This window comes from Leptinotarsa decemlineata, unplaced genomic scaffold (genome assembly GCF_025532065.1).
Source record: "Leptinotarsa decemlineata unplaced genomic scaffold, Ldec_3_MD MMD2_tig00026358_RagTag_RagTag, whole genome shotgun sequence".
NCBI lineage: Eukaryota > Metazoa > Arthropoda > Insecta > Coleoptera > Chrysomelidae > Leptinotarsa > Leptinotarsa decemlineata.
In genome coordinates, this window is record NW_027412703.1 from 1,306,993 (window position 1) to 1,323,180 (window position 16,188).

Sequence of the window (16,188 nt, forward strand, 5' to 3'; positions counted from 1 at the left end):
TGGACTTATTCCTCCGAAATCTAACTATTTATAGGTCATTCAAGTGCTTTCGCCTATCCCCTCTTCCCTCTATCCGCTTCACTGGTTTTAGCGGCAGATGGCCGTTTGGCGGGAGTTGATCGTTTTTCGTTTGATTATAGGTTTCCATATGTTACGTATCTCTACGCTAGCTTAACTAAATGCGTTGTTGAACAACATATACGCGGCTTCTTTGAATTTAAACCAGTGTTCCTCTTTGTGGGTGATTTCAGCTTGAGCCCACTTGATATTATGTTGATGAGTCCAAACATGCTCTGCTTTTCCGGATTTGCTGGTTTCTCCTCGCTGTGTGTATTACTTGTGCTCAACAATGCGAACTTTCAATGGCCTCTTAGTTTCACCGATGTATGATTCTCCGCACTCGCAAGGTATCCGGTAAATGCAATTCTTGGAATCGCAGTTCGCGTTTGGTGGCCTGGTTTTCCTGAGGCTGCTGCGGATAGTGTCCCCAGGTCTAAAACAGGTCCTAATGTTATACTTGGACCCAATCTTTCTTATCCTTTCCGATAATCCTCTGAAGTAGGGAAGTACAAGTACTGGTTGTGGCGGTTTCTCTTCCTTGTGGAGCTCTTGGTGTCTAAAGCCTGTTCTACCATCACTCTGGAGTAACCATTCCGTTGAAGATCATTTTTGAAAATGCCTAGTTCGTTTTCGAGACCTTCCTTTGTATTACAGAGCCCGAACGCACGGTCAAGTAGAGTCTTGATGATTTTTCTCTAAGTCGATTGATGGTAGTTGAATTTCTGGTTCAGATACTGTCCTGTGTGAGTGGGTTTTCGATATACAGATGTTTCCCATTTAGTGTCGGTCCTCTTCACCGAAACATCTAAGAAAAGCAATTCGTTGTGGACTTGTGAAAGTGATGGAAGGACTTACGTTGTTGATGTCCTTTAGGAAAGTGTATAGTTCTGCATTCACATGGTTCTATATTATGAAGGTGTCGTCTACGTATCTCAACCAGACTCGGAGCTTCTTGTGGGCTTCCTCAATGGCCAGCTATAACCGGTGAAAGTGGCGATCCCATCGGCAGTCCCTCATCTTGCGTTAAGAATTCGTCCTTCAGTTGGAAGTAGCACTTTCGTACACAGCATCCTAGTAATTCCATGATTACTTGTATCGGTAAGTTTGTTCGATCCTTCAGGTCCCCATCTCGGATAGCTTCTTCTGTATGATTTGAAGTGCTTCTTCGACAGGAACGTTGGTGTAGAGGCTTTCCACGTCGAAACTGATCTGTTGATCCTGTTTTTTAACTTCGATTTCCCCTAGTAGTTCAACGAAATGCCTTGAATTGTTCACAAAAGATGATGTTTTACCTTGCAATGGTTAAATTATTGGTAGTACAAGTTTTGAATGGCTGAATCTCGGTTGATCTTTTTTTTTCAGGGATTTCAAATGCATTTTTATTATATTAGACAATGGAAGTCCGAACTGATGAAATAATAATGTAATTACGGCTTTAATAACAAGCTTCTGGTTGTTAAGAACCATGAGTTTCTTGCCAAAATGAACCAACAAAGAATATACCAAACTACTTATAATAATCACACGAACTGATTTTAGGATTTACCATATGTACCAAAATTGTTTACCATGAAATCATCACTTTCTAAAGGAACCTTGTTTGTCTTTTGGCAACTGTCTCTACAGTGCCTTCACTATCAATTTTCGAGTATTTTTCCCTCTCAAAAGGAACAGACAAATATCGTCTTCATGGAATCACCTAAAGTAAATTTTGATATGAATTGGTTAATTAATGTTCTTACTCTTCCAAATCCTGTGAGTATCCTCCAGAAATCCAGGTCGCCATGCAGAAACATAAGGATGGTATTCCACAAGGTAGTAATTCACAGAAAGTTGCGAAATGATCGAATCTTGACCATCCTGTTAAAGCGATTCCTCTCAAATTTCCAATTTTTTTGGAATTCTTTTCCAATTCTGTCAGCCAAGCCAGATGATTGCTCAAATGATATTTGATAACTGGTATCAGTTGACAACTACTAGTAGCTCCTTTGAATGCACTAGCAATCCATAAATTTGAAAAAACGCTGTTGTACTTCTCCCACAAACCGTCGTTTAGATGAAAACTGTCAGACGGTAAATAATTCCAAATCATTAGCTCGAAGAAGTTACAACTGGGGTATTCTACAAAAATTGTGACTTATAAACTGATATGTACATAATTGTTGTATTAACATGTTGAATTTCGCAAAAAAAATAGGTCACAAGCAATAAATATAATTTGTTTGTTTGGCTGCTTTCAGCGGTTAGAGCTGTTTTACTGCGGAATGGTGATAGACTGAATACAACGCAGCCAGTAAATGTCAATAATATTTTGTCAAAATTTACTTATCTGCCTTGAATGTAATTTATTTATTTATTTATTTATTTTATTTATTTATATATTCGGGATACAAACAGAAAAAAATCCACTACATTATCCACATAATTAAATTAATATTAAATTAGAGTAATATCTATACTACACATGTACACAGTGTCTAAAGTAAGGGATGAATTAAAATCAAATACAATACCAATAAAAACTGATTAATAGTTATTGACGAAATGTGTTAATTATAATTTATGAAAATAATCTTTCAATATTTTTTTGGCAGTAAGCAAAGAAGTATTAAAAATATCGAAGTAGTTTGCGAGAGAATTACCCCATTTAACGCATCGACATAGAGGAGAGTTCTGCGAACAGTTTGTTCTCTTGAAAGGTAAATTAAATAATTCATGTGCTGTAATTGTTCTATTTGGAACATTTAAGTAAATGATTGATAATAACGATGAACAATTTATTTTGTTTGTTATTATTTTTTGTAAAAATGAAATATCTGATATGTTACGCCTATGTTCCAACGATACTAACTGGAGGTCTCGTCTAATTCGCAAAGTATCACTGTTTTCAGTAATTCGAATACCTTGTTTGTAAGCAACGAGTTTTAAAAATCGATTTTGAATACGTTCTAATCGATCGATGTATATATTATACTGTGGACTCCAGATGGTTGATGCAAACATTAACTTACTTAATACAAAAGCATTATAGAGATTTTGTATTGATTTTGTTTGATTGAAGAATTTACATTTTCTCTCGACATATCCCAGAGCTCTACTGCTCTTATTTATTACATAATCTATATGTTTATCGAAAATAAGTTTGAAGTCAAAAATAACTCCTAAATCTTTAAATGTATCAACTCGTGACAGCAAGATATCATTTATGTGATATGAATATGTAAGAATATTTTTGTTGCGGGTAAATGATATACAACTACATTTGGAAAAATTGAGATATAATTCGTTTTGTTTACAAAATTCAAATAAATTATTTATGTCACTCTGAATTCTCAAGCAATCTGACAATGATTTTATTTGAAGATAAATTTTCAGATCATCAGCATACATTAAGAATTTGGAATTTTTAAAACATTGTTTAATGTCATTAATATAGATAATAAAGAATAAGGGCCCTAGATGGGACCCTTGTGGCACTCCAGAAGGTGTTGGATAAGGTTCAGATGAATAACCGTCTATAAAGATATATTGAGTTCTGTCTTTTAAATATGATTCGATCCATTTTAGCATCGCACCACTTACACAGACTTCAGCAAGTCTCCGAAGCAGTGTATTATGACTAATTTTGTCAAAGGCCTTGCTGAAATCTGTGTAAATAGTGTCAACTTGAATTTTATTATCCAAATTATCATGTAAAAATTCAGAGTAACAAAATAGGTTCGATTCATGAGATCGATTTTTAAAAAAGCCATGTTGCTCAGGTATAATAATGTTTTTAATTAAATGAAATATATATTTATAAATTAAGCGTTCAAATAGTTTTGGTATTATTGATATTTTACTTATAGGACGATAATTTTCAATATTATCTTTCCTTCCGTTTTTAAAAATGGGTATTACTCTCGCAACTTTCCAACTGACAGGAAAATATCCACAACAAAGTGACATATTAAAAAGAATTGTTAGAGGAGTACATAAAGTATGAGCACAGTTTTTGCAGAAGATTGCAGGTATTTGATCAGGTCCTGAGCCTTTATTAACATCTAATTCTACTAAGCCTTGTTCTACTTCCTTTTTGCTTAAAATAATTTGTGATAAATTAGAATTATTGTCTGTTTCAATAAATTGGTCCTGACAAAATGCATTTTGTTTATCAACAAAGACGCTTTTGAAGAATTTTGAAAATAAATTTGCTATCTCATGACCATTTTTTGATCTCATGACCATTTTTTGCTTCATGATTATTTAACTGCATTTTGTGGGGAATCTTGCTGACCGAGTGCTTTTTAATTGATGAAAAGTTCCAAAAACGTTTGGGATTATTTACTACGTCAGCCTCAACATTTAAAATGTAATTGTCGAAATCTCTCTTTATTAATGCTTTTGATCTAGCACGGAGAAGCGTGAATGAATTTAAATCATTTAAGTTTTTATACATTTTCCATTTTTTGTGAAACTTATTTTTTTCTTTTATTACTTTAATAATTGAGGCAGAATTGTATGAAGGAAACTGTCTACTTTTAAAAATTTTTGGAACGTTTTGATCAATTAATTTATTTAAATACAGTGGAATTTCTGAACGGAGGAATCAACTGAACCGGTATTTAAGATATCTTCCCAAGAAATATCAGCAAGAGAGTCGTTGATTCGAGTATAGTTCGCTTTTTTAAAATTTAAGAATAACGACGATACCGGTTTCAATTGCCTAGAATATGAAACTTCAAATAAAAATTCTATGCAAGGATGATGAGTGCCCTCTTTTACGAGTGGACAAGAGCATTGTTGTAAATTAGAAATATTAAATTTATTGCAAAGAATCAAATTCAAAAGTTTACCGTTCAAATTTCGAACTGAGTTAAATTGCATAAGATTTTCAAATGAAAAGGTATCAATTAAATCCGAATATTTTCTATCTACATTTGGTGCTATCAAGAAGTTGTTTGCTCAAGTTGTAATGCTCAAGTTATAGAGAAAGATAGAGCAAACTCACAAAAGTATAGTGGAAGTAAACAATATGGTGCACTCTTAAAGTTGGCGGCACCCTCAAAGGCCAAAAAAAAACAATACATAGAAATAAACCGGCAGCGAACTAGTCCACGTGGACTGTAGACTTGGCGATTCGTATTGGATAATTTTTACTGACCGAGTTTTATAATTGGCTGAAGAGTCATAAAATTAAATTTGAAGTCATGTCAGTTCAGGAACTGATCGCAATTTGAGTATTGAAATTCGATATTGGTGCAGTTATAATTACTTAAAATTTTTGTTATCTGTTTTAAATGTGGCGTCCTTAGACAAGTACTAATAATAACGAGTGTGATAACTACACAGACTTTTTCCAGAGTAGTGATTCCAATAGCGATGGTAAACAATGCGAAAAAGAGATACCAGTGAATGAGATTCGGATGCATCTTTTTTCGTTGATTAATTTAAATCGAAAATCCAGTTCAAAACATTGGTATTAATAAGTTTGGTAACCATAGATATTGAAAATAACGAAATTTGCATTAATAATTATAATTATGTTCGCTGTGACTCTAATAGTAGATTTACGGGTGGTGTTATTTTGTATATTAGAAATGACATTCATTATTCTGTATTCAAAACATTCAAACTACAAGATAACTATTGGTGCACAATATTAAGAATTGATTTCATTACGAAAATTTATTTTGTTGGATGTTTGTATCATTCACCATCAAGTTCTAATGCAAAATTTATTGAGGATTTGGAATCTATTTGCGATAGTCTGTTCACTTCGAATAAAAATTGCATTGTAGTTGGAGATTTTAATATAGATCTGCTTACTAATTCTTTTTATGGTGAGGAAATGAAAAACCTTCTATCATATGGAATTGAACAATGTGTAAATGATCCCACCCGAGTTACAAATACTAGCGAAACACTAGTTGATTATGTCTTGAGTAATCTCAATAATTTAAAAACTGAAGTTCATAATTGCCCCAAAATCACTGATCACTCGATAATATCAGTCAATTCAATTAATAGCATCAAATTTGAAGTTAATGTGAAGCAATTCAGAAAACTTAATGTTAAAAATTTAGATAATATTAAAATTAGTCTTATGATGCAAACTTTCAATTTGGACTCAGCTAATGTTGAAATTATTTATCGCGATCTCTTGGAAAAATGTGAAAAAGTAATCAACGATATGGCGCCTATAGAACAGTGTCGATATAAGTCAAATATTCCATGGTTCGATTATGAAGTATTTGATAAAATTCAATTAAGGGACAAAGCTTACAGAGATTTCCGAAATAACTCTAATAATGAAACTCAAAGTAAATGGCAAATTTTCAAACGGTTTAGAAATGAGGTGACAAACCTTCTGAAAGTAAAGAAAAGGCAGTACCATTTTGATAAGATTGATATATTCAGAAACAATCCAAAAGAAATGTGGAAAACACAAAAAATTAGTTAATAAAAATGATCTGAACACTCCACTCAATATAATTTTTGATACATTAGATGGGCAAAAAACTATAAAAGACAACTTAGAAATAGCACAAAGTTTTAATCACTACTTTATTGAAAGCATTCACAGTATAGTTCATAGTATAAATATTAATGAAGACTGGACCAACTTAAATAATAATATATACATGCCATTCGATAAATTTGAAGTACTCACAATGCCTCACTTACGAAAAATAATCCGCGGCATGAACAATAAATTTTCTATTCATGAAATATTGAACTGTAGGATGCTAAAGGAGATATTTGAAACTATAGGACATGCTATTCTAAATTTCGTTAATACATCGTTAACTACTGGTGAAATTCCACAAAGTTTGAAAATTAGCACTATTGTACCAATTCAAAAAGTTCCTAATACCAATAAAGCTGATGAATTTCGCCCAATCAATACATTACCACCTATCGAAAAATTACTCGAAGTGGCTGTATACGATCAGTTATTACATCATGTTGAGTCAAATTGTATTTTAATGAATAATCAGTCAGGATTTCGAAAACAGTTTTCATGCGAGTCCGCGTTACAATTAACTTTATGCCATATAAAAACTCAATTAGATAATAAGAAATATGTAATTACTGTGTTCCTTGATCTGAAGAGAGCATTTGAAACCACTGATCGTAAAATATTGTTGGATAAACTCAAGCAATATGGGATAAGGGGCAAGGTATACCAATGGCTAAATAACTACCTCCAGCAACGTAGCCAAAGGGTACGTTTCAAGTCTGAAGTTTCGTCTGAGTTAGATAATGATGTTGGCATTCCACAGGGAAGTGTTTTGGGCCCGTTATTGTTTCTATTATACATTAATGATATTAACCTCTTTGTGGAATGCGAATTCATTAACCTCTTTGCTGATGATACCTTAATTGCTTGTAGTGACGTCTGCCTAGATACGGCTATTCAAAAAATGAATAATGTTTTACAATCAATTAGCAAGTATTTGAGTTTGAATAAATTGAAATTGAATGTGTCTAAAAGTCAGGCTATGATATTCACAAGTAAATACAGATATGATACCATTAATATTAATAGCCTTAACCTAAACATCAATAATGAACAAATTGAAATTGTATCGAATATCAAGTATTTGGGCTTCCAGTTGGATAACTTTCTGAACTTCAATACCCATTTCAATTATATTCATAAAAAAATTTCAAAAAAACTTTATTTTTTCTCTCGTATAGCCCAGGAATTATCAACCGAAACAAAAATCACGGTATATAATTCAATTATTCAGCCGCATTTTGATTATTGCTCATCAGCCCTGTTTTTGTTTGATCTTACTAAGCTGAATATGCTACAAAAACTTCAAAATCGTGGCATGAGAATAATTCTGAGAACTAATCGTCTCACCCCCATAAGATCTATGTTAGCAACGCTTAATTGGTTCTCAGTCGAAAAAAGATTGTATTATTTCACAATGATTTTTGTATATAAAATATTGAATAACCTGGCTCCTGTTTACTTTCATACATTTATAATATTGAATAGACATTCACACTTATAACACTCGGGGTAAAAATGACATTCACATTAGCAGCACTGCTTATCGCAGTACTATGAACTCTTTATTTTTCAAAGGTTTCCAAGAATTTAATAAACTACCAGACTTCATTAAAACATCATCATCGTTGAATTTGTTTAAAAAACAATTGAACGAACTTATTAAGATGAAATAAATATCGTACTGAAAGCAATTCTTGTAATTTTTGTAATTCTACTAATTCTATTAATTCTATTTTTAAAATTGTGATTTTCGTATATTATTGTTGCATTGTATTTCTTTTTTTGTGTTTGTCTAATGTTGTATATATACACCGTTGATTTAATCGGGATATATATGTATATTAGGGTTACCTATTTTTAAATAAAGATCTATCTATCTATTTATGCCCGTATTCGCCGTATACCAGTAAGCGAAGCTCGCTTACCCCTTAATGATGAACTAGATGGAACTAGAAGATGAAATCATGCTGGAAGACAATAATGGCATCATCATTGATTTTGGATATCCACGAAGAATTTTTAGGAGGCCCAACTATTTCGCGGAAATGGATGATATGGCCTTTTATAGAAGATTCGGACTGACCAAGCTGACAACACTATATGTGCTGGAGCTCATAGAAGATGCTTTAGAATTCAAAAACGATTTGTAAAGAAACATTCAATTGTTTTTACTTTTTTTAATACAGCCACATGTAAAATAGAAAATTTATAAGTGACTTTATAGTATCTGTTCAACAATTTTTTTCATAGGTGCTCCCAAACAGGTTATAGACGATATACCACAGGTTAATAGTAACAACTTTGATCATAGCCTCAACAGAAATCTTACTTCAATGGTCGTACTTCCTTTCACCGAAGAAGAAATGCTAAATATATTATCTAAACGGCGAATACGAGCATTAGGGAAGCAAATAGTAACATATTTAAATCTGCCTGATCAGAATTTATATACAGGAAATTGTTTTCGAAGGACATCTGCAATGTATACAGGTGATACATTTTCGGTCTCCAAGGAATTCAAGTGCTTCTTTGCACAATTTTATGCTGCTGGAATCAATCAACTTATGTTACATTGGCAAAAGTGCACTGATTCAAATGGAGCTCATTTCGATTGAACTCAATAATTATTCGCTGAGATATAAGTTTAAAGTAGACTCTATAACAACGGACAAAACTTTTGAAACAGCCTAATAAAATATATGGGCCATTTGTATATCCGTAGAAGTTTTAGATACGTGTTAGATTTTCCGAAATAAACTGTTATATATGTGTATTTGTATCACCCTGTATCGGAAATGTATATATTGGTATAAAAACCAGCTCTCTTTTTATATGTTTGTACCTCGATTCGCGACCCACGACGGTCGACTTGGAGACCATTCATGTTCAAGATTATTAATAAATCACACTCAAATTAGTGCAGTTTATTATTTATATTCCGTTTGAATATTCATATTAATATCCATATAGAACAATTCATTCACATCTTTCTGTACCATGAATGTTATTTTCCTAAAGAAAAAGTGGTTCCATGATATACCTTGTAATATTTCGACTTCAATATTTCTGAACATGTCATCCCAAACAATAATCTTGAGACCTGGGTAGTTTTCCTTGACATAATGGCCAATTTTCGACATGTGGTCAAGATATAGCCTAGACTTACCAAACTGGGATGTTTGGATTCGTTTTTCACAGATAGAACACATTCCCATATGCCAAACCTGAAAAGGAATATCACAAAATTATGATTACACAACATACTTCTATCCATTCAGTTGAAAAATTGAAGAAATTATTCATTTAACGGATTCGCGAGTTTAAAAATATATAATAGCTCAAATCTTCAAATTTCAAATATGAATAGATTCTAAATTATGGGCGATCATAAAAACCAATACGTACTTCATGGAACAACCTGATAAATGTTTGCAAACGAAATGTAAGAGTAGCATTTATTATTGTAATTATGATGCTTTGATGACTATGATTCATTTATTTCAAATATCACAGGATTACTTGTGATGCACCTTCGGTGAAGTAATGAATATTACTGGAGTTTTTTCCCAACACCAAACCGTTATTTTTAACATCTCCGACATTTGGTGATTGAAACACTTCAAGAAAATCACCAAGTGACCCCCTTGATAAGGATCACTTGGTGACTGAAACACGTGTCGAGGTGTTAAAAATAACGGTTTGGTCAGATTGAAACACTTCAAGAAGATCACCAAGTGATCCCCTTGAAGAGGATCAATCGGTGACTGAAACACGTGTCGAAGTGTTGAAAATAACAGTTTGGTGTGATTGAAACACTTCAAGAGGATCACATGGTGACTGAAACACGTGTCGAGGTGTTGAAAATAACGGTTTGGTGTGATTGAAACACTTCAAAAGGATCACTTGGTGATTTTAACACGTGTCGAGGTGTTAAAAATAACGGTTTGGTCTGATTGAAACACTTCAAGAGGATTACTTGGTGACTGAAACACGTGTCGAGGTGTTGAAAATAACGGTTTGGTGTGATTGAAACACTTCAAGAGGATCACTTGGTGATTTTAACACGTGTCGAGGTGTTAAAAATAACGGTTTTGTCTGATTGAAACACTTCAAGAGGATTACTTGGTGATTTTAACACGTGTCGAGGTGTTAAAAATAACGGTTTGGTCTGATTGAAACACTTCAAGAGGATTACTTGGTGACTGAAACACGTGTCGAGGTGTTGGAAATAACGGTTTGGTGTGATTGAAACACTTCAAGAGGATCACTTTGTGATTTTAACACGTGTCGAGGTGTTAAAAATAACGGTTTGGTCTGATTGAAACACTTCAAGAGGATCACTTGGTGACTGAAACACGTGTCGAGGTGTTGAAAATAACGGTTTGCTGTGATTGAAATACTTCGAGATGATCACTTGGTGATTGAAACACGTGTCGAGGTGTTAAAAATAACGGTTTGGTCTGATTGAAACACTTCAAGAGGATTACTTGGTGACTGAAACACGTGTCGAGGTGTTAAAAATAACGGTTTGGTCTGATTGAAACACTTCAAGAGGATCACTTGGTGACTGAAACACGTGTCGAGGTGTTGAAAATAACGGTTTGCTGTGATTGAAATACTTCGAGATGATCACTTGGTGATTGAAACACGTGTCGAGGTGTTGAAACACTTCGAGAAAATCGCCAAGTGATCCCCTTGAAGAGGATCACTTGATGACTGAAACACGTGTCGAGGTGTTGAAAATAACGGTTTGGTCTGATTGAAAGACTCATTCGATTGATGACTTATTTTGTGGAAATTCATGTTGAATATAGAATGAAAAAAAATACTTTTGTCTAGTTTCTACTGTGTTTATTTATTCGTTACGACCGGTTTCGGTCGTAACGTCAAATAGCCTTATAAGCCGAAACCGGTCGTAACGAATAAATAAACACAGTAGAAACTAGACAAAAATATTTTCTCTATTCTATATTCTGATTGAAACACTTCAAGAGGATCACTTTGTGACTGAAACACGTATCAAGGTGTTAAAAATAACGGTTTGAAGTGATTGAAACACTTCAAGAGGATCATTTGGTGACTGAAACATGTGTCGAGGTGTTAAAAATAACGGTTTGGTGTGATTGAAACACTTCAAGAGGATCACTTGGTGACTGAAACACGTATCGAGGTGTTGAAAATAACGGTTTGATGTGATTGAAACTCTTCAAGAGGATCACTTGGTGACTGAAACACGTGTCGAGGTTTTGAAAATAACAGTTTGGTGTGATTGAAACACTTCAAGAGGATCACTTGGTGATTAAAACACGTGTGGAGGTCTTAAAAATAAATAACGGTTTGGTGTTGGGATTAAGCTCAAGTAATATTCAACACAGGATTACTCTCACAGATATTTGTGTTACCTAACAAACATTATAAACAATGGCGTACCTCGTCACCTCCCAAGTGAATATACTGAATACTCGGATGAAATTCAATCATTTGTTCAAGTAGACTTGTGATCAGCTGAATTGTTCCGCTTTTGCTCGGGCATATGGAGCTAGGAAATTCCTCAACTTCCCTCAAACTACGCCAATTTTCATGCTTTAAGACGAACTCCAAGTGACCAAATGTTTGCAACAGTGGAATTACTATCAAGTCACAGGCAGCAGCTGCAATAATATTTTAGTGAGGTGTAGTTTTTGAAATTGCTATGGATCTTCATCAAGTAACGGCTGAATAAATCAGAAAAAAAAAGTATTTGTCATTTGCGTAGATATTAAGTACACGTTTTTGTAGGTGTTTTTGGATGTTTGAGACTATATGGTGACTACAAAAAACTTGTATCACGGAGAGTGCGAGTCACTGTATACTAGCTGTTAGTTGTGGTTGCTATTCATCTTCAAACAATAGTTGCAGGTACGTTGAATGAGAAATGTGAAGCAATTGTTATTTTTGGTGAGGCTCATCGCAATTATCATGAGGCTGTGTGAAAAAATTTTATAAGAATGGCAGTGTGCAGAATAAAACACGTTCTGGGCCATCAACTACAGGGGAAGATGAACAAGTGGACATTATGAGCGAGTTTGTGAATAATCCGTCCTCATAGAGTGGAACTGTTGCCTTGAATCGAAGTTTTGCAGATGACGGTGTTGAGGGTTCTGAAAAAAATCATCCCTACAAAATAAAAATGATAAATGACCTGACGGACGATGATCCAGAGCGCCTTCTAGAATATTGTGAAATTGTCTCTAACTGATGAGGCTACTTTTTTTTAAACGGTTACTTGCATAGACAAAATTTGAGGTACTGGTCAGATGAAAATCCTTGACTTTTTCGCGAAACTCATACCCAGTTTCCCCAAAAAGTTAATGTGTGGACATAAATACTGGATGACCACATTATAGGTCCATTATTCATTGAGAAAAATCTGACTGGTGCCCTCTATTTAGAAATGCTGGAAACAGTGATAGATCCGCTAATAGTGGCAACTGTCGAAAATAATTTAGACGAATTTGACATGGACCTTATTCTGCAACAAGATGGAGCTCCTGCTCATTTTGCAGTTGCTGTGACGACTTATTTGAATAAAAAATATACAGAAACATTTCCTATAGATTTTCATCGTTGGAACTGCGGCAAACACTCCTCCTGTCTGGAGTTTCTATCGGTGGTAATAGAGTCGATCTGGATTTCTCTTCATTAAACAAACCAAAATTTGAGATTGCGTTACACTCTCTCAGAAATTAATTATAAATAAAAATAAACATTAACTTCCCTAATTCTTGAATCTTCATATCCTCATCGTTCATTTAATCCTAATTTCAATTCTCGCATATCAGTAAATTTATTTTTGTACAACTGTCATTAAAAGTAACGTTTTTAATGGTTATCAAGAATATTAAAAGATGATGTTTACAAAGTAGTATGTTAAAAATATTTTAGGTATTAAAAGTATTTTTAGCATGATTTTTTTCGACCAAATAGCAATAAACAAAACATAATTATTCAGTTTTCAAAGAAGTTTTATTATGAACAATAGATATAGATACAATTAAATTCTCTTACAAATGTATTATATACATTAATTGCATTATTATTATTAATATTTATGAACAATAATATGAAAAGTACACATAGAACAACTGCTGATATTGATACCTTGCGATGTTGGAGAGCCTTGAAATATATTTGAACTAGATGAGTTGACAATTTTATGGGAAACATTCAAATTTTCAAGTGAAGAAGGACGATGCTGTAACTCTGGAGCTAGCTGTTGGGATTATTCTTTCAGCAATAGCCTTTTTATAAGAAATAGATTGATCAATGTAACCCTCGGCTACTGTTGTAGACTTCCATCCTCCATGGTTCTCAATATCTGTTATATTTGCTCCTGATTCTACTAGCAAAGAAGCAGAAGACCTTCTGAATCAGTGAACTGTATATTCCTTTGATTCCCGGAAGTTGAGAAACTCAGCAATGGTAGAAGGCATTTTCCCAAACGTGTTTATACCAACTGGGTTGACACTGCATTTATAATTTGAGTATTTCAGAAAAGAAGGTTAATGATTGGTAACACAAGGGCGTAAAGCAACGTTTTTATTAAAATAATCAATGTTTTTTCTAACAATGCAAAAAAACGACCTATTTTCGTTTTTGTATTCGGAATTTGAACAATCAATGATTTATCTATTAATTCAATGTCTTCTATTAATAAATGGCACAGCTCTTCACGCTGGCAGGCTCCATATAGGCAGGCTCCATATAGGCAGGCTCCATATAGGCAGGCCTATAACTTTCATTTTTACCTCGAAATTAACACCATTTTTAACGAGAGTACTCAACTTTATCATTGAAAACTTGCTCCACAAAGTTGACGAGTTCCATATTTTTTATTTCTCCTCTAGATAGGCTAAGAAGATGGTTTCGCTGAAATTTCCTTCGACGTTGTTAAGTCTACACAAGCTAAGAAAATTAGAATATGTGATCTTGTACTGCTGAGCCGATTTTTTTGGTAACAATTCAATTGAAGTTATTTTTGCAGCCTTTTTAATATCACCAGGAACATACAATTCCTCACTATTGTTCTTCATTATGCAAGACATTAAACACCATCAAGAACTTCAAATGTTAGTTTCACTTTTGGCAAGTAAGTTAGATGTAATTATGCCTGTATTCATATAATTTATTGTAAAAAACTGTTGAACTAAATTGGGTGTTATCCGTTAATAAATAAATAAATATTATTAAGGTTTGAAACACAGATCTAGAAATACAATCATCAGTAGGCATTTTCAGTCAGTCAATTTGATGTTACACCCTACAAACACTCATAAACTGAACACTCACCTATAGTCAGGATTTGCTTAGCCTCTTCCATAGAATAAGGGGCTCCACTTGTCTGAGCATGATCAGACAGACTGCCGATAGGAATAACATCTTTTGTGTATGGAAAGGTATCTTCCCATTCTAAAAGTATGCCTGTGGCTCCAATATTTTTAATAAATGGGAGAATCTGAAACGAATTTAATTATATGTATTTAACGAAATCATCTGAATTTATCATAAATTTCTCTGATTTCCGTTCAAAATTCTTAATAATATAGATAGATAGAAATATACTTTATTTTCCAAGAAAATACTATCTCATTGACAAAGCTTGTAAAAAAACCTGGTATGTATAGCACTTCAAAGAATAAAGGAAAAAAAAACAATTTAAAAACCCAAATAAGCAGAAACCCAATTTGAGCAAAACTAAGGTCACATATCAAGTAGATGAAATGTAACAGTTAAAAATAAAATTTAACCAGGTTTGTCAAAAGAGTCAATTCAATTCAATTCAATTTTATTTGGAATATGTTAATATACAATTTATTAATATTATGGTTAGGACCATTAGGAGTTTGAGGAAAGCAGCCTAGGCAACGGTGGCTTGTAATGTGCTTCCATCTGTCTCCCCGTGGAAGTACTTTAAAAATATATCAGGCACAAAAGTAATAAAAGATTAAATAACTGTTGCAGTTGTATTAGTGAGTAGACAGAGGAAACTGGTATATTTTATGAGAATAAGTACCTATAATTATCTATACATGTAGGTTTACATAATATTGGAAATAGGTACACATACACTGAAAGACACATTGGAAGATTAGAAAATGTACTGAGTGATATTTCTGTGTTATTGGGTATGTTTGAATAAACTGTTTATACGGGTATTATTTACAATTATGAATTCTTTTGTATTTTTTTTATACTTTAAAAATGTGGTATTTATCTTTATTTCAAGGGGAAGCATGTTATACAGTTTTGGAGCGAAATAGTAGACTGAACGTTGGGTATGACTTTTTTTGTAAAGGGGTATATCAATGGATAAATTATGTACATTTCTGGTGTACTTTGTATTTGCCTTAGAATAATTGATATTGTTTGAGTATATCCATATAAGACAGTGGTGTGCATACAAACTTCTTATATCAAGCAGATTAGTTTCAGAATAGAGTTTTTCTGTATCAAATTGTCTGGTTTTTTTTTTCAACATTTTTAAAACTGTATTCTGGAGCACCTGTACAATATTTAGCACATTCTCAAACATTCCACCCCACACTGTGATACAATATCGTATAACTGACTCAACGAGAGATTTG

General features: G+C 33.3%; 1 protein-coding gene across 1 annotated transcript in view; it reads right to left on the minus strand.

Moving 5' to 3' along the window:
* LOC111515486 (hexosaminidase D) overlaps positions 1–16,188 on the minus strand; it is a 36,695-nt gene that overhangs the window by 5,539 nt on the left and 14,968 nt on the right. The window contains exons 3-6 of the mRNA XM_074184698.1: positions 14,894–15,059; positions 11,996–12,216; positions 9,606–9,789; positions 1,803–2,181 (exon numbers count right to left, since the gene is read on the minus strand). Coding sequence (XP_074040799.1) covers positions 1,803–2,181; positions 9,606–9,789; positions 11,996–12,216; positions 14,894–15,059 — 950 coding nt within the window. The remainder of the gene's footprint in view (positions 1–1,802; positions 2,182–9,605; positions 9,790–11,995; positions 12,217–14,893; positions 15,060–16,188) is intronic.